This window comes from Phyllobates terribilis, unplaced genomic scaffold (assembly GCF_046119375.1).
Source record: "Phyllobates terribilis strain yellow unplaced genomic scaffold, ASM4611937v1 Scaffold_5__5_contigs__length_657084704, whole genome shotgun sequence".
In the NCBI taxonomy this organism is placed as follows: domain Eukaryota; kingdom Metazoa; phylum Chordata; class Amphibia; order Anura; family Dendrobatidae; genus Phyllobates; species Phyllobates terribilis.
This window is the reverse complement of record NW_027362765.1, coordinates 16969201-16988750: the sequence shown is the minus strand read 5'-3', so window position 1 is coordinate 16988750 and position 19550 is coordinate 16969201. Positions and strand designations below refer to the sequence as shown.

At 45.5% G+C, this 19550-nt stretch overlaps 2 protein-coding genes across 8 annotated transcripts in view; one reads left to right on the top strand and one right to left on the bottom strand.

Moving 5' to 3' along the window:
* The window catches only part of LOC141270842 (uncharacterized), a 127434-nt gene that overhangs the window by 42936 nt on the left and 64948 nt on the right, over nt 1–19550 (bottom strand). The window contains exon 8 of the mRNA XM_073680939.1: nt 6122–6220. Coding sequence (XP_073537040.1) covers nt 6122–6220 — 99 coding nt within the window. The remainder of the gene's footprint in view (nt 1–6121; nt 6221–19550) is intronic.
* LOC141270533 (uncharacterized) lies at nt 6285–17926 on the top strand. 7 transcript variants are annotated; one of them, XM_073680574.1, is made up of 7 exons: nt 6285–6361; nt 9427–9505; nt 9633–9812; nt 9887–10010; nt 10094–10191; nt 10373–10463; nt 14675–17926. In XM_073680574.1, exons 2-7 carry the CDS (start codon nt 9428–9430, stop codon nt 15865–15867), a joined length of 1764 nt encoding a protein of 587 aa, XP_073536675.1. In that variant the 5' UTR covers nt 6285–6361; nt 9427; the 3' UTR covers nt 15868–17926. The 7 variants fall into 7 exon arrangements, with proteins under 7 accessions (XP_073536675.1, XP_073536680.1, XP_073536676.1 ...); XM_073680579.1 differs by having other exon boundaries at nt 6287–6361; nt 9442–9505; XM_073680575.1 differs by having other exon boundaries at nt 6289–6361; nt 9354–9505.

Here is a 19550-nt window from a genome sequence, read left to right as displayed (position 1 = left end):
GATTTCTCATTTTTACAACAAAATTTACAAAAACATCTTTTTAGGGACCACATCTTATTTGAAGTGACTTTGAGGGGCCTTTATGACAGAAAATACCCAAAAGTGACACCATTCTAAAAACTTCACCCCTCAAGGTGCTCAAAACCACATTCAAGAAGTTTATTAACCCTTCAGGTGCTTCACAGGAATTTTTGGAATGTGGAAGAAAACAATGAACATTTAACTTTTTTTCACAAAACTGCTACTTTAACCTCAAATTTTTAATTTTCACAATGGCAGCCAGAAAAAATGGACCCCAAAATGTGTTGTGCAATTTCTCCTGAGCACGCTGATACCCCTTATGTGGTGCAAAGCCACTGTTTGGGCGCACGGCATGGCTTGGAAGGTAAGGAGCGCCATTTGACTTTTGGAATGGAAATTTGATTGGAATCGATAGCGGACGCCATGTTGCATTTGGAGAGCCCCTGAGGTGCCTAAACAGTGGAAACCCCCAACAAGTGACCCCATTTTGGAAACTAGACCCCTCATGGAACTTATCTAGATGTGTGGTGAGCACCTTGAACACCCAGGGGCTTCACAGAATTTTATAATGTTGAAGTGTGAAAATAAAAAAACACATTTTTAACACAAAACTGCTACTTTAACCTCAAATTTTTAATTTTCACAATGGCAGCCAGAAAAAATGGACCCCAAAATGTGTTGTGCAATTTCTCCTGAGCACGCTGATACCCCTTATGTGGTGCAAAGCCACTGTTTGGGTGCACGGCATGGCTTGGAAGGTAAGGAGAGCCATTTGACTTTTGGAATGGAAATTTGACTGGAATCGATAGTGGACGCCATGTTGCATTTGGAGAGCCCCTGAGGTGCCTAAACAGTGGAAACACCCAACAAGTGACCCCATTTTGTAAACTAGACCCCTCAAGGAACTTATCTAGATGTGTGGTGAGCACCTTGAACCCCCAGGGGCTTCACAGAATTTTATAATGTTGAAGTGTGAAAATAAAAAAACACATTTTTAACACAAAACTGCTACTTTAACCTCAAATTATTAATTTTCACAATGGCAGCCAGAAAAAATGGACCCCAAAATGTGTTGTGCAATTTCTCCTGAGCATGCTGATACCCCTTATGTGGTGCAAAGCCAATGTTTGGGTGCACGGCATGGCTTGTAAGGTAAGGAGCGCCATTTGACTTTTGGAATGGAAATTTGACTGGAATCGATAGTGGACGCCATGTTGCATTTGGAGAGCCCCTAAGGTGCCTAAAAAGTGGAAACCCCCAACAAGTGACCCCATTTTGGAAACTAGACCCCTCAAGGAACTTATCTAGATGTGTGGTGAGCACCTTGAACCCCCAGGGGCTTCACAGAATTTTATAATGTTGAAGTGTGAAAATAAAAAAACACATTTTTAACACAAAACTGCTACTTTAGCCTCAAATTTTTAATTTTCACAAGGGCAGCCAGAATAAATGGACCCCAAAATGTGTTGTGCAATTTCTCCTGAGCACGCTGATACCCCATATGTGGTGCAAAACCACTGTTTGGGCGCACGGCATGGCTCGGAAGGTAAGGAGCGCCATTTGACTTTTGGAATGGAAATTTGGCTGGAATCGATAGTGGACGCCATGAGGCATTTGGAGAGCCCCTGAGGTGCCTAAACAGAGGAAACCCCCAACAAGTGACCCCATTTTGGAAATGACACCCCTCTGGGAATTCATCTATGGGTTTAGTGACCATTTTAACTCAATGGATGATTTCCAGAAACAAGCACGCAATGGAAGGTTTAGATTCTGGAGAACCCCCCCCCTGGAAATTAAGTGAGCTCTACTCGAATGTGTCATTCACTAAATGAACCAAATGTTTGAATGACAAATTGGGATACATTTTTACAGTTTAAAAAAGTGGTTCTGTGTGGAAGATTTTAAAGCAGTCAGTGACGCATAAGGCTAGCAATGATGGGCATTGTGGGCAATAGTAGCGGGTATCACGCCTCATTCCTCTCTTAGTACATACACGACATCTTTTCTGGGGGTTCATTCTTGTTTCCATTGCTGGAATAAGTGCAATAAAATGTCGCTCAGTGAGTCTTTTCACATCCTCAGATTCTAATGGATGAGCGGGGCTAACACTTTGAAAGACAAGATTTTCAATTACCTTTTCTTGATAATCAAGAAAAGGATCTGAATTTCCTGCTTTTTTGTACAACACAAAAGAATTGTATGTGGCCACCTGAAACAAATAAATAACCAACTTTTTATACCAGGTATAGGACTTTCTTGATACCTGGTATGGCTGTAGAACCTGGTCTGCAAGGTCCACACCCCCCATGTGTTTGTTGTAGTCAATGACTGACACAGGTTTTTGCTTCGGAGTGGTGGATCCTAGTTCTACAATGGCCCTTGTGGCATCTGTGTGGATCGAGCTGAGGACAAAAATATCCCTCTTATCCCTATATTTCAGGGCAAGCAGCTCTCCATTGCGTACAGCCCGACTGCCCCTTTTGGAACTTTTGGTTGACCAATGGCTGTGGAAACCCCTGACGGTTTTTACAAATGGTCCCATAAGCTCCGATGTTGTGTTCAACCAGACTTTTAAATAGGGGTATGCTGGTGTAATAATTGTCCACATATAGATTGTAGCCTTTTTGAAAAAATGGACTTATCAGCTCCCAAACAATTTTTCCAGATGTCCCCAGATAAGTAGGGCATCCTGGTGGGTTTAGTTGGCTATCTTTCCCCTCGTATATGCGAAAAGCGGATGTGTATCCGGTTGAACTTTCGCACATTTAATAGAGCTTTATTCCAAACCTTGCCCTTTTAGATGGGATAAATTGCTTGAGGTGCAGTCTTCCTTTGAATTTTACAAGGGACTCATCTATAGAAATATTTTGTGTTGGGGTGTAGAGGCTTAAGAATTTTTCTGACAAATTTTCAATGATGGGTCTAATTTTATATAACCTGTCATGTTCTGGGGCATTTCTGGGCAGGCATTGACTATTGTCGTTAAAATGCCAAAACCGCATGAGCATTTCATAACGGGTCCTAGGCAGAACGACTGAAAACATAGGGGTGGCTTGAACAGGGTGGTTGGACCAGTAGGATCGAATGCTCGGTTTTTTAACAAGCCCCATGGCAAATGTAAGTCCTAAAAATTATTTTATTTCCGGGACATTAGTTGGTGTCCATAAATTTGCCCTAGCATAGTAACATCGGGGATTCTGGCTTATGAATTGGGATGCATATAAATTTGTTTGCACGACAATATGCTCTAGCAAGCTGTCTGTAAAAAACAAATTAAAAAAATGAATTGGTCCAAAATCTTCCACCTCCACATTTATACCAGGAATGGCATTGAAATCAGGGCTGAATGGAGCAGCTGAATCCGAAGCCTCCCATCTGGGAAATGCTAGATCATGTGGCAAAGCCCCTTGTACACTGGCGTGCGCCAATTCACTAGTAGCAGGGACAGCGCTTGTACTGGGCAGTGTTCCCTGATTTGGAGACGCTTCTCCAGTAGCGCTATTTGCCCCTATTGCTGTACTGGTCCTTGGGCTTGAGGATGGACCAGAATCACTGCTCATTTCTGAGCTCTCAGTGTCACCGCTACTAAAGCCCTCAAAATCCATATTTCCATCTGAGATTGCACTGTCATCACTATCAGAACACAGCAGGGCATACACCTCCTCTGCGGTATAAGTCTGACGGGCCATTTTATTTTTATATTTTTTGACTGGACTGAACGGACCGGACTGACTGATCTGACAGGACTGACTGATCTGACAGGACTGACTGATCTGACAGGACTGACTGATCTGACAGGACTGACTGATCTGACAGACTCACTAACCCTAACCTTACTTTCTTTTTGATATTTTTTTTTTCACTTTCACAGTGGCAAGGCTGACAGCTCTTGTCACACTGTTTCTCCTCTGCTCTCTCACTGAGATCGGAGGAGAAACAGTGTATTTATCAGCCAGATCGCCCGGGAAAGTTTGTTGCTAAAACAAACTTACCTGGTGATCTCTCTGATTGGCTGGTGTGACGCTGACATCATCGAGACCTGAGCCAATCAGGACTCGATGATGTCAGAGGTCACAGCACCAGGATCCCCGCCGCTGCTAAGGTATGTGGGGGGTCCCGATCGCCGACCACCGGCTGTGATTATCTTTTAAATGCTGCGATCGCTATGGATCGCGACATCTAGAAGAGAGGAACAGGTTAACATCATGGGGACCTGATCCAATCAGGTCCCCATGATGCCACATGTCAGAGCTATCGCTCTGAACCGGTACCGCAGCGCCAGCAGGACCACCCACCGTTTTTAAACGTCGGCGCTGCACAGAGCCCAGCAAGCGCCGACGTTTATGTACAGTGGGCGGTCGGGAACCGGTTAAGCTCCTATTTTGATACTGATTTGGCCCAGAACAGATGGATTAAGAGGTTCATGACAGCTGCTTCTTGGACAAATCCAACAAGAGCTAAAATAGTTCCACTTTGGGATCTCAACATAGTTCTTAGAGGCCTAGCTATGTATCCTTTCGAGCCAATAGCCGAGACACAAATAGACAAATTGTCTTGGAAAGCGGCATTGCTGATGATAGCTCTGACTACAGCCAGGAGAGTGGGTGAAATCCAAGCCCTGTCTGTCAGAGAACCTTATTGTCGTATTCTGGAGGACAGGATCATCCTCCAGTTGGAACCTACTTTTCTTCCCAAGGTGTCGTCTGATTTTCATATATCTCAGCCCATAATTCTTCCGTTCTTCTGTCAAAATCCATGAAATAGCAAGGAAGAAGAATTCTACGCATTGGATGTAAGAAGGACTATAATCCACTACTTGAGTGAGACTGAAACTTGGAGGAAGGATATACAATATAATATATGGGGGCAAACAGGCGACATTACTAATATATGGGGGGCAAACAGGGGACATTACAAATATATGGGGGCACACAGGCGACATTACTAATATATGGGGGCACACAGGCGACATTACTAATATATGGGGGCACACAGGGGACATAACTAATATATGGGGGCACACAGGGGACATTACTAATATATGGGGGCACACAGGCGACATTACTAATATATGGGGGCACACAGGGGACATAACTAATATATGGGGGCACACAGGGGACATTACTAATATATGGGGGCACACAGGGGACATTACTAATATATGGGGGCACACAGGGGACATTACTAATATATGGGGGCACACAGGCGACATTACTAATATATGGGGGCACACAGGGGACATTACTAATATATGGGGGCACACAGGGGACATTACTAATATATGGGGGCACACAGGCGACATTACTAATATATGGGGGCACACAGGCGACATTACTAATATATGGGGGCACACAGGGGACATTACTAATATATGGGGGCACACAGGCGACATTACTAATATATGGGGGCACACAGGGGGCATTACTGATATATGGGGGCACACAGGGGACATTACTAATATACGGGGGCACACAGGGGACATTACTAATATACGGGGGCACACAGGGGACATTACTAATATATGGGGGCACACAGGGGACATTACTAATATATGAGGGCACACAGGGGACATTGCTAATATATGGGGGCACACAGGTGACATTACTAATATATTGGGGCACACAGGTGACATTACTAATATATGGGGGCACACAGGTGACATTACTAATATATGGGGGCACACAGGCGACATTACTAATATATGGGGGCACACAGGGGACATTACTAATATATGGGGGCACACAGGGGGCATTACTAATATATGGGGGCACACAGGGGACATTACTAATATATGGGGGCACACGGGGACATTACTAATATATGAGGGCACTCAGGGGGCAGTAATACTATTTCGGGCACATAGGGGGAGTTGTGGCCGCTGCAGGTGAATAGGGGAATATTATCATGTGGGGTCACAGGGGGAGGGGAGGACATTACTGTCTGGAGAAGAGGAAAACGCAATCACTGCACAGACAGGAACCGCAGGTGTGAATAAGGACTATAGGGCGTGTGATATTATGTACAGCGCTGCGGAATATGGCGGCGATATAGAAGGAAAAGGAATAATCCGCATAGAGAACAATGCGGAGTCTGCACAGACCTGCACCTGCAGAGCCGCACACAGGGACAATCCTCTGCCAACGTCATGTGAGCAAGGGGATGACGTCACGGAAAAGGGCGGGGCCTCCTCCGTGCAGAGCTGAGACCAATGCGGGCGCGTATAGATGATGCGTCTCTGCATGTCACTATGGAGTCTGCGCCTCAACTAGAGCACGCCCCCGGAAATGATGTCATACCCGGAAGGAGCCCATACATTCTAGGGTGCAGCTGCGGAGAGGAGGTCGGGAGTTACATTAATTGCTGGTTTGATGTTTTCTCTTCTTCTTGTTTTTGGGGAGAAAGGGCTGATACTAAAGGGTTAATACTCTTCACTAGTGAGCCAGCTAGAATGGATGGGCTGCAGTCAGGACCTGGAAGGAGCCCATACATCCTAGTGTCTACCCATATATGTGCTGGCGGCTCTGCAGGCGGAGGTGTATGGAGACCCCCCATTACTGGCGCATTAATACTAGATATATATTACACAGGGGATAAAGCAGCTGTTATACACATGGCTCCGCTCCGTACCCCTCGTACCCGCGCGGCTCCGCTCCGTACCCCTCGTACCCGCGCGGCTCCGCTCCGCACCCCTCGTACCCGCGCGGCTCCGCTCCGCACCCCTCGTACCCGCGCGGCTCCGCTCCGCACCCCTCGTACCCGCGCGGCTCCGCTCCGCACCCCTCGTACCCGCGCGGCTCCGCTCCGCACCCCTCGTACCCGCGCGGCTCCGCACCCCTCGTACACGCTCGGCTCCGCACCCCTCGTACACGCGCGGCTCGGCTCCGCACCCCTCGTACCCGCGCGGCTCGGCTCTGCACCCCTCGTACCCGCGCGGCTCGGCTCCGCACCCCTCGTACCCGCGCGGCTCGGCTCCGCACCCCTCGTACCCGCGCGGCTCGGCTCCGCACCCCTCGTACCCGCGCGGCTCGGCTCCGCACCCCTCGTACCCGCGCGGCTCGGCTCCGCACCCCTCGTACCCGCGCGGCTCGGCTCCGCACCCCTCGTACCCGCGCGGCTCGGCTCCGCACCCCTCGTACCCGCGCGGCTCGGCTCCGCACCCCTCGTACCCGCGCGGCTCGGCTCCGCACCCCTCGTACCCGCGCGGCTCGGCTCCGCACCCCTCGTACCCGCGCGGCTCGGCTCCGCACCCCTCGTACCCGCGCGGCTCGGCTCCGCACCCCTCGTACCCGCGCGGCTCGGCTCCGCACCCCTCGTACCCGCGCGGCTCGGCTCCGCACCCCTCGTACCCGCGCGGCTCGGCTCCGCACGCCTCGTACCCGCGCGGCTCCGCCCCGTACGCCTCTTACCCGCGCGGCTACGCCCCGTACACGCGCGGCTCCGCCACGTACACCTCGTACACACGCGGCTCCGCTCCGTACACACGCGGCTCTGCTCCGTACACCTCGTACACACGCGGCTCTGCTCCGTACACCTCGTACACACGCGGCTCTGCTCTGTACACACGCGGCTCTGCTCTGTACACCTCGTACACACGTGGCTCTGCTCCGTACACACGCGGCTCTGCTCCGTACACCTCGTACACACGCGGCTCTGCTCCGTACACCTCGTACACGCGCGGCTCTGCTCCGTACACCTCGTACACGCGCGGCTCTGCTCCGTACACCTCGTACACGCGCGGCTCTGCTCCGTACACCTCGTACACGCGCGGCTCTGCTCCGTACACCTCGTACACGCGCGGCTCTGCTCCGTACACCTCGTACACGCGCGGCTCCACTCCGTACACCTCATACACGCGCGGCTCCACCTCGTACACACACTGCCCCGTACCCCTCGCTCGGCAGAATTTTTTCTTTTGTGCCTTGTTTCAGAGAATATGAATGATAATAAAAGAAAATTTTTTCTCCACTCATGGTTATTGGTTGGGTGAAGCCATTTATTGCCAAACTACTGTGTTTTCTCTTTTTAACTTTTAATGACAACCAAAAACATCCAAATGACCCTGATCAAAAGTTCACATACCCCAGTTCTTAATACCGTGTATTGCCCTCTCTAACATCAATGACAGCTTGAAGTCTTTTGTGGTAGTTGTGAATGAGGTTCTTTATTTTCTCATATGGTAAAGCTGCCCATTCTTCTTGGCAAAAAGCCTCCAGTTCCTGTAAATTCCTGGGATGTCTAGCATGAACTGCACGCTTGAGATCTCCCCAGAGTGGCTCAATGATATTGAGGTCAGGAGACTGAGATGGCCACTCCAGAACCTTCACTTTGTTCTGCTGTGGCACCCCTCATCCCCCAATCCTGGTATGCGTGGCACCCCTCACCCCCCTATCCTGGTATGCGTGGCACCCCTCACCCCCCTATCCTGGTATGCGTGGCACCCCTCACCCCCCAATCCTGGTATGTGTGACACCCCTCACCCCCCAATCCTGGTATGCGTGGCACCCCTCATCCCTTTCACGCTGCACACATACAAAAAAAAACACAAACTCACCTTTCTTCCCTGTGCTCCAGCACCGCGGTGTCCTGTTTTGCTGGGGGAGGAGTGTGGCGCCAGAGTACACGCGTGCCAATACCGCGCTGTCTGGCGCCATTTTGCTGAAGACACACTGCAAAAGTGTCTTCAGTAAAATGGCGCCAGATAGCGCTATGCGCTGACTCCTTCACTCCTGCCCTGGTCTCCGGCGAGAAGAGAGGCGAAGCGGCAACACTCCTCCCAGTCAGGTAAGTATGTAAGTATGGCATCGAAGATCGCGGTATGCATTCAGTGTCTACGCATACCGCGATCTCCGGCGCCATACACACTCCTCTTACCTGTAACGGCTCCATGCGTATTTCTGTCTGGAGCCAGACTGCGCGTCGCATGCGCAGTCTTTAGAGGCTCCAAACAGAGGGACGCTTGCAGCGTTATATTATAGATATTTATATATGTAGTGAATAATAATTACATAGAAAACTGTGTAAATGGCCTAGACAATTCCCCTATGTAAAAGCCCATGTTGAAATCGCATAAATGATATGCATAAATTGCATAGCACTCGCATGAAAATCGCATGACACACATCCGATTTTTCGGTCCAGATACGTTTTTTTTCTCACATATGGGCATGAGCCCTAAGTCAGCAATTCAACTTCAGGTTCCAGTCCATACAAAACTAGAGAATACAACATCTGCACGTTCTATCTCCTCATATGTTTCCCTTATTGTCTCCAGTAATTGTATTATTACACAGGATTTTTATGATCTTCAATCGGCTCATATTCTTCATATTAAGGTCCCTACAATATCAGATCCTATCAGTGATGATCTCCTATATTTATTAAGAGAATTTTTCTGAATTAATCAAGGATGGATATGAACAGGGAGAAGATTGCGGAGAGGATATTACACCTCACCCTAGAGATCCTCTTCCGGCTTACTGGAGAGGTGAGACATTCTGGTGACGTCACATTACATCATTCTTATCTATGGGAATAACAGATGGACAGAACTGGAGAGGTGAGGACTGTGGAAATGTCTAGTGAGATTTATTAATGTGTCTCTCCATAACCAGGATTACACAGTAGTGAAGAAGACCTCTAGTGAGCGCTGCCAGGACCCTGTGTCTGAGGGATGGGGAAGACCCCTGAGTCCAATCTTGGGGCCTCCACCTCACCCCCTGATACATGAGGACATCAATGACCAGAAGATACTAGAACTCATCTACAAGATGATTGAGCTGCTGACTGGAGAGGTGACACTGCTGGGACATTATACAGTAACGCTATGAAGGGATAGGGGAATTGACAGTATTATTGTCTGTGTCAGGTTCCTATAAGGTGTCAGGATGTCGCTATCTATTTCTCCATGGAGGAGTGGGAGTATTTAGAAGCAAACAAAGATCTGTTCAAGGACGTCATTATGGAGGTTCCCCAGCTCCTCACATCACCAGGTAATAGACAGGACTAACTACACACGACCTATAATTCTCTGTATGTAAAGAATGAATTCAGTCCCTGTATGGGTTTCCTCCAGATCTATCCAGTAAGAGGACAACTCTGGAGAGATGTCCCCGTCCTCTTCTTCCACAGGACTGTAAACAAGAAGATCCTAATGTTCTTCAGGATTATCAGGTAGATGGCGAGAAGGTGTCATGAGATCTCTGCTGTGATAGTTTTGTTTTCAGTCTTGTTTTATCCACCAATATTATATGTTTTATACTTGTGTAATGAGAACAGTGGAGATGGCAGGATTAGAGATGATCATAGATGGGACTTCTCCATCTGTCTGTGACTTTTACAATATTTGTTTCAGGGTGAAGATCTGACCCATATTGATACTATAGAGACATATGTGAAGGGTGATGAGTGGTGTAAAGAGGAGATTCCTACATATGACTACCCAGGTGAGTAGTAACCACTAAATGCAGAGAAGTCACAGATTCTGCTCTGTCACCGGCTGTGGCTGCTTTATCGGTGGTGTAGTCCGGCCGTATCACAATCAAGTGATCACTATTTTGCCACTACAGCATAACATTCTCCTCCATCAGAAAATGTTCAAATTACTTTGTGAAATTGTGAAAGCCCTTTTCTATAGAAATTACAACCTGGAGGATCCACCTACCCACTGGGATCAGAAGATGCTGACCCTTACCTGCCCAGGTCTGTAAACTAGAAAGCCAATGACAGCGTACGTAGAATGTGCTAATAAATTAGAAGATCACTTGAAGAAAAATATGATGGGCCTGTAAGAGAAAGCGGAGGGTAATGATGCTGTTGGATTCCTAGAACCATGATATCTTATTGGATGAATCTACCTTCTCTCTCTTCTGTGCTACTGAATCTGCTGATATGGCCACTACAAGACCAGTGTAAGGTGCCTCAGCGAGGTAGTCTTGGGCGAGCTGTAGCCCCTGCTCGCTGTGGCACCCTACAGACAATGCGTGTCCTCCCTCTGATGTGTGGCCGTGTATGTGGTGCTTTCCACTTACTTCAGACCATCCGATCGCGGCTGTCTCCAGACATTGCTCTTTTGGGACCAGGGCAGCAATAAATTCAGAGGACACGAGGTTCTTAACCATAACTGGGACTTTACTTGGGGAAGAGGAATATGTACAATATTTACAGGCAGATATAATGGATAAGGCCCGACAGGTTATAATCTTCCTCATAGGCGCTGGCAACATCTTCAGCCCTGGATCCCTCTTTTATGTGAAGCACCTCTGTGACTCTAATCTCTAGCCCAAGAGAATCTTCCTCAATATCAACAGTGCATCTGAATCCTATATCTCCCCAACGTCTTAGCCTGAAGTCTTATCTTCCTCTGCTGCCTGCAGACTGAAAGTGCCCTGGGTCCTCAATACCTCCGTTGAGTTTCTCTGGCTGGCTAACAGGACTTGCGTAGGGAGATCTTCACACTGGTGATCCTACTGTCTGAGGGTACGGAGCTCCCATCTACCCTAGCAGCCACCATATGATCAGGCTGCCTGTACGGTTCACTGTCCCAACTCTCTCTCAGTTCTTTCTGGAAACACTACAGGTTTTCCTAGCGTGCCCACCCTCTATGGGCTGTCCTTTTACTCAATTAACTCCTCACTATCACTCTGCTAGCAGACTCTTACTAACAGCTGTACCCGACAGTGGCATCTTGTGGCTGGTGACAAGTACTGCAGCCCACAAGGAATTAGGTTAAACTACGCTCTAGACATACTCAATGTCTGACCATGGCACCAAGTTCCCCCTCTACTCTACGGACTGGATCAGTGCAGCTAACCCCTTAGCTTGGCCTAACAACAGTTCAGTGCCAAAGGAAGGTACATCCTTCCTCACTATTACATTCCCCCACACTTTAATGTTGGTCGTCCCCGACCACACTAGGCAACCAATACATATTAACATTTATAACATCATATCACATTACTAAAACATTTTAGTACAAGACTGGTCCTGAAGTCTTCTTCTTGAGCGTGAGACCGGCCCTTCTCGGTTAAGGGCCCTGGAACAGCAATTCAGGACAGTTCATTATCAACTTTCAAAACTTCTCATAAGTAACCGGTCCTTCTTGGTAAGGACCCTGGAAACACCGTTTCCATGTCCATATTTTAAGAGGTCAGCACACCAATAGCCCTCAATCTCCTTCAAGGGCAGCATTCTGAGGCACACGGTCACAGGGAACACACCGCGAGTCTCTTTCTTCTTGGCCGTAGTGGGGGTCAACGGTTCTTCCCGCTAGGCCGCAAGTCTCTTACGTTTAGAGGATATCCATCCTCAAGGTGTGCCTCAGCACTGCAAATTCCAGCAGAAAAAGGCGCAACAGGCGCAATAAAAATAAAAGAAATAAAAAGAGCAGCTCACGAAGGTACTCAACTTGGTGCTGCTTGAGGCCTCCTTGGCCTGGGAGGTAGGGGAAACAGTCCTCCGATTCTTTCTCTCTTTTTTTCAACTCTAAGTCAACATGGGGCACTCCGCCCCCATTGGGAAACAGTCCCAGAAAAAGGACCATGCATACCAGGATTGGGGATGAGGGAGCAATGCCTAAAAGGATGGGGAAATTTACCAGTAGCTGCTGCATTTCCCACCCTAGGCTTATACCCGAGTCAATAAGTTTTCCCAGTTTTGTGTGGTAAAATTTGGTGCCTCAGCTTATACTCGAGTATATACAGTAATTTGCGCTCATTTTTAAAAATATCTGAAAATTGCTAAATAATTTAGAAAGATTTATACTTCTAAAACTTTTAATTTTTACTCTCTTGAAACAGATGCCACACAAAATAGTTAATAAAGAGCATTTACCATTCTACTTTGGTAAAATCCCCTTTTTATTTTTTCAACATGCTTTTATTTTTTTAGGTTCATAGAAAGCATACAAGTTTAGCAACAAGTGTTCATATGTTAAATTAAATTTTACGAAACCTCTTTTTTGGGTAGCAGTTTTTTAAATAACTGTGAGGAGCCTAGAAAATTGCACTTTTCTAGTATCAAAAACCACATACAGGAATTAACACAAAGTGAAATGCAAAAAATATTATTTTTTCTTTAAAATGTTAATGTAGCCCCAATTTTTTTTTCATTTTCACAAAGCATAATAGCAAATTATTTTCCAACTTTTGAATCTGACAATACCCTATATATGGTTGTACTCTACTGTCTGGGCACATGACGGGGTTCAGAAGGAAATGAGCACAGGTTTTGCTGAAATAGTTTTCAGGCACAATGTAACGGGGCACTGTTTGTAGTCATCTGGCAGCTCAAAAGATGGCTACCATGAACAGGCTTGGCGGTACCTACTCTGCTTTCCAGATCTCAGAGATTGCCTTAACCGTCATCCTTTAACCCCTATACATGGATCTGCGTTTACACAGGGACCACAAGGTTTGGGCCAGGTGTTATTTGCTGTTCTGTAGTGTGAGATGACAGGAATAATAGGTAGTTGAGTCACTCTGAACCAGAAGGGCTGAGAAAATACAAAATCAGAAGACACAAGAGTAATCAGTAAACGGACCGGGGTCACAACAGGAGACAAATACACAAGCCGGGAGCTGAGCACAGAGGACTGAACCAGAGGAGAACCAGGCTGTATCTGGCAGCTCCCGGCAATATGCTCCGAGCTTTAGTAGGGTGTGGTGCTTTCCAGTTGGCTGAAGCAGGGAGCAGATTACTCCAGCTGGACTGCACACACACCCATACTGCCAGACTGGATGGTACTACAGTTCTCAGGTACCCTAATCTTAGTGGCTGCACAGAGCCTGCACCACCCAAAGCTTCTAGTTCTGACGTCTCCTCCATCACCAGCGCCGCCTCTAGTAATGAATAAGGCGGCTCCTGGTGAGAGAAACGGATGTCGCAGGAGCAGATCCCAGAGGAGATTGGACACAACATTTGCAAAAGCCCCAATAGGACAAAATGGCTGAAAACTAAATCAGTAGAAATCCCTATGAAGTGACTCGATTTTTGAAATGATAACTCTCAGTGAATTAATCTATAGGAGTAATGACTATTTTGACTTCACAGGCACTTTTCAGAAATTAGCACGCAGTGGATGTTTCAGAGTGAAAATTGCAAATATTCCCTTTTATTGCCAACACATAGTGCCCAGATTGTGCTCCAGGAGACACACACCGTAAATTAAGAGGGTTCTTCTCACTATAGTAATGTCAAATACATGGATGCTAAATGTGGTTTGGACACACTGCAAGGCTCAGAACGAGGGGGAGATTTGGCTTCAGGAAAGCGGATTTTGCTGGATTGGTTTGTGGAAGCCATGTTGCTTTTCAAGAGCCTTTGAGCCACTAATAATGTGGAAACCTCTATTATTCCATTGACCGATGATGGACCTGAGTAGGGGTTTTTGTGAGATGAGTATAAGTTTTTATTGGTATTATTTTCATCTACATAACATTTTTTGGTCCTTTTTTATTCCATATTTGGGGGGCAGAAAGAACTTGTTCATCCTATGAGGTTTTCTATTAGACTGTAAACGGTCTGTCATTGTCTCGGTGAATAATTACAATTTTTGCATAACTTGCCATTTTTATGGACAGTTTAAGTAGAAATGTTCAAAAGTATAAAATTCAAGGATATTTCGTTCAACAATAATAATTGGTTTTATTCTTGGCAGATGACTGTACCCAGAGATCACAGGGACAGCTGACATCTTCAATTTTTAAATCAGATGATCTTGAGATACAACAGGATACATTTCAAGTGAATACCATTACTCCAGATATACCATCATCCCTTCACAGCAAAGATCAGTCATCTGATCCTATGAAACAGATCCTGTTTTCTGATTCATTACCGACTACTAAGGAAAATCAAAGTCACAAAATAACCATTAAAAAACAAATTGCTGCTAAAGCAAAGAACCCATTTTCATGTTCAGAATATGGAAATAGTTTTCCCCTCGAAAATTCTTTCTTTAAACATCAAAAAATTCACACAGCAGAGAATAGATTTTCTTGTTCCAAGTGTGGGAAATCTTTTAACCAGAAATCAGATCTTGTTTTTCACCAGAGAACTCACACAGGGGAGAAGCCATTCTCGTGTTCAGAATGTGGGAAATGTTTTTTATGGAAGTCATTTCTTGTTAGACACCAGATCAGTCACACAGGGGAGAAGCCATTTTCTTGTTCAGAATGTGGGAAATATTTTACAGAGAAATCAAGTCTTATTAGACATCAGAAGAAAACTCACACAGGGGAGAAGCCATTTTCATGTTCAGAATGTGGGAAATGTTTTGTAGATAAGTCAACTCTTGTTACACATCAAAGAACTCACACAGGGGAGAAGCCTTTCTCTTGTTCAGAATGTGGGAAATATTTTAACCAGAAATGGAATCTTGTTATACACCAAAGAACTCACACGGGGGAGAAGCCTTTTTCATGTTCAGAATGTGGGAAATGTTTTAACCATAAATCAGATTTTGTTAAGCACCAGAGAACTCACACAGGGGAGAAGCCTTTTTCATGTTCAGAATGTGGGAAATGTTTTAACCGGAAAGCGCATCTGGATAGCCACCAGAGAACCCACACAGGGGAGAAGCCTTTTTCATGTTCAGAATGTGGGAAATGTTTTAACCGGAAAGCGCATCTGGATAGCCACCAGAGAACCCACACAGGGGAGAAGCCTTTTTCATGTTCAGAATGTGGGAAATGTTTTAACCATCAATCAGATTTTGTTAAGCATCGGAGAACTCATACAGGGGAGAAGTCTTTTTCTTGTTCAGAATGTGGAAAATGTTTTGTGAAGAAATCATCTCTTCTTAGTCACCAAAGAATTCACACAGGGGAGAAGCCTTTTTCATGTTCTTAATGTGGAAAATGTTTTAAATGGAAATACTTAATAAACATCAGAGAAGTCACACAGGGAAGAATCCTTTTTCATGTTCAAAATGTTGGAAATTTTTTAACCGAAAATTGTATATTAACGGGGTTGGTCCACTACTAGGACAGCCCCTTGTCATTCCTCATGTTTGGCCTCGTTAAAATAAAAATACTCTTACTGGAAAATCGTATGTTGACCATCAAAAATAACTCTGATGGGGAGAAACTATTTCTGTTAATAAAGAGAACTACTGCGCTACTGGTGAAAAATAGTGCACATAAGGTATAAAGCGGCATGAGGTAGAATTCACATATGCAATTGATTCATATACACCTATGACGTGGTGGAGTACAATCTAGTGGCTGTATGTATCTCCACTGGTTGTTAGGAAATTATATAAGCCCAGAGTGAATAAAATTGGCAAATATCAAGGGATTCAAAGTGCCCAAAGTATCCCCTGGCTAGCAGCAAGGGGACTGCCTGCCAATGGCTAATTACAGTATATGCTGCCTGGATAGTTCCAGTAACTGCTGTGTGTGGGGTACTTGCTAGTGTTGATCATGCAGCTCCCATCCCAACACTGGCGGCAAGGTCTTGTGTGAGCAAAAGGTCTGTTGCTGGAGCGTCCTCCCGTGAATGCCTCTCTCTGTGGCTGTCAGAGATATTCATATGGCGGTGCACTCCAGCCGGAAGCGCGAGATTGTAGCATGAACGTGGGGCATGTCGAGGGTGACGTCACTGCCAATAGACTATGGGATCTCAGTGCAGCCACAAAACCGATGCGTTTCGAAGGAGACTCAGTCCTTCTTCCTCAGGGTGTGGCTCACCCAGGTAGATCACATTTATATAGCCTTGCTCATGAAGATTGCCCTGTGTTGCCAGATGGGGGTGCAAAAGGGGAAGGAAAACCTGAGAAGCCCCATAGAAAGGATTTTAAAAGTAGGACCTGCAGAGTAACAGAGTGGCCAGTGTACAATAAAAGTGTGTAAAAGCTTGTTTATTTTAATTTATTTAAAATATGAATTGAACTCTGCCTACAACATGTTAGATCTAATGACGTCCTTCCTTGTGTCAAACATAAATGAAAAAATGGTATGTGAGACAGTGGAAAGTGACGTCTAAAAAATGCGCCTTGTATTTAAAATAACATGTCACAAAGTTAAATGTTCCACATAATTTATAAATGCCATTACCTAAAAACCTTTTTATTGCTAAATTTTCATTAAAATAGGTAAAAAATTATTAAAATGCACCTAATGTGGGGATGTGAAGACTAAAGCACGTATTCCCACTGCACGTAGACCTCCAACATACATGGTTCCTGGAACTAGATAAATCATATATCAAATAAAATAGGCCTTGTGACAGATTAATTGATGTATGTACACTATTATTTATTCAAGAAAAAAATTTTGGTGAGTCCCAAAAATAATTAAAATCCTCAATTTATTACAAAATAATTTAAAAGATCATACAGGTTGGGAATTCATCTCAACGTGTTTCTGGCAGCTTATTCACTGAGATACAGATTCCTTATGATACATGTTATAAAAACAAATAGTAACCATCCGTTGATCAATAAACACATATGTTAACAATCAATCACATTTGAGAATAATTAGCATAATCACAAGGCTAACCAGAAGGAGAAAAAAAAAACCCTGCATTCAAATCCCTAAAATTGAATATAGGTAAAGAGTATCATCCCTATGGTTCATGCCGTTGGGGTATTTTGTATCAAGTTTAATGATCCAAAATAATTCTCTTAGGAGGAGTTTTTTTCCTCCAATCCCCTCCTCTAATAGGAATATCCACTTTTTCTCTCCCATAGAATGAAAAATTGTTTAGTTCCCCTTTATGTCTCTCTACAAAATGCTTGCATGCTCCTGCATAGGATGCGTTTTTATTTTTGATGTTGGTGACATGTTCTGCCATCCTTTTCTTTAATTTGTGTATTGTGCAGCCAATGTATTTTATTTTACATTGTTTGCAAAATATGCAATACACAACATAATTTGTATTGCAATTAATAAATATTTTAATATCATTGGCTGCATCAATTTTTTTGAGTTTGCAATGTATACTGGCACATCGTACATTTGGAACATGAACATTTAAAAAAACCTTTACAACTTATACAGGTTTTTTATCTCTTTTTTGTGGCACATATAGACTTGGGGAAAGAGTAGCACCTATTGATCTCCCTTTTCTCGGGACACATACTAATCCATTTTTCAGGATTTTATTTAAGTCCCGATCTTGGAATAATACAGGGACATATCTGTTTATAATATTTTTTATTTCCTGAAATTGGCAACTATATGGGTTACTGAAAATGTTTTTTTGTCCATATTAATAGATTTTATTATTATTGGCTTCTTGTTGTTAATGCCATCATCTCTGTTGTTTAAATGAGTATTTCTTACAAGAACTTTTTGTATTGCTGAATCAATGTTTTTTCTTATACCCCTTTCCATTAATCTAGATGTTGGTACCTTTGCTTGTTCATTGAATAGTGTGATATCAGAGCTATTTCTGCCCCATGTGTCTCCATCCTGCCTCATCTGTCTCCATCATGCCCTGTCTCCATCCTGCCCCATGAGCCTTCCCGATTTGCCTCATGATCCTGTCCTGTGCGCCTCATAATCCTGACCCATGTGTCTCAAGATCCTGACCCATGTGTCCCAAGACCCTGACACGTGTCTCCATCCTAGACCCATGATCCTGCCTCTTCTGCCTCCATTCTACCGTGTCCCATGATCCTGCCCCATCAGTCTCAATCCTGCCCCATAATCCTGTCCTGTCTCCATCCTGTTCCATGTGTCCCATGATCCTGCCCCATCTGTCTACATGGTGCTTCATCTGTCTCCATCGTGCCCCATGATCCTGCCTCATCGGTCTCCATCGTGCCCCATCTTGACGCTTCCAGTACAAAAAAAAGTTTCTCATTACCTGGTCGCGGTCCAGCGTTGTCTCCCACATCCATTTGAGGCATAGACTCACTGGCGCATGACTGTAACGTGTTCCTGCCCCATCAGTCTCCATCCTGCTCCATGTGTCTCATAATCCTGCCTCTTCGGTCTCCATTCTGCCTCATGTGTCCCATGATCCTGCCCCATTTTGCCTCATCTGTCTGTATCCTGCCCCATCTCTCTCCTTTCTGCCTCATCTGTCTCCAATCTGCCCCGTCTCGATTCTGCCGTCTCCATCATGCCCCGTGTTTTGTGATCCTGCATTTGTCCCATGATCCTGCCCCATCCATCTCCATCCTAGACCCATGATCCTGCCCCATCTGTCTCCATCCTGCCCCATTTGTCTCTATCTTGTCCCATCTGTCTCAATCCTGCCCTATGATCCTGCTCAATCTGTCTGTCCTGGCCCATCATGCCTCATGATCCTGCAATATATGTCTCCATCCTGCCCCACCTGACATCATCCTGCCCCATCTGTCTCAGGATCCTGCCCCATGTGTCCCATGATCCATGGGGATCTTGCCTCATCTGTCTCCATCCTGTCCCATGAGCCTTCCCCATCTGTCTCCATCCTGCCCGATGTGTATCGTGATCCTGCCCCATGTGTTTCATGATCCTGACCCATGTCTCCATCCTAGACCCATGAACCTGCCTCTTTTGCCTCCATTCTACCCTATGCGTCTCATGATCCTGCTCCAT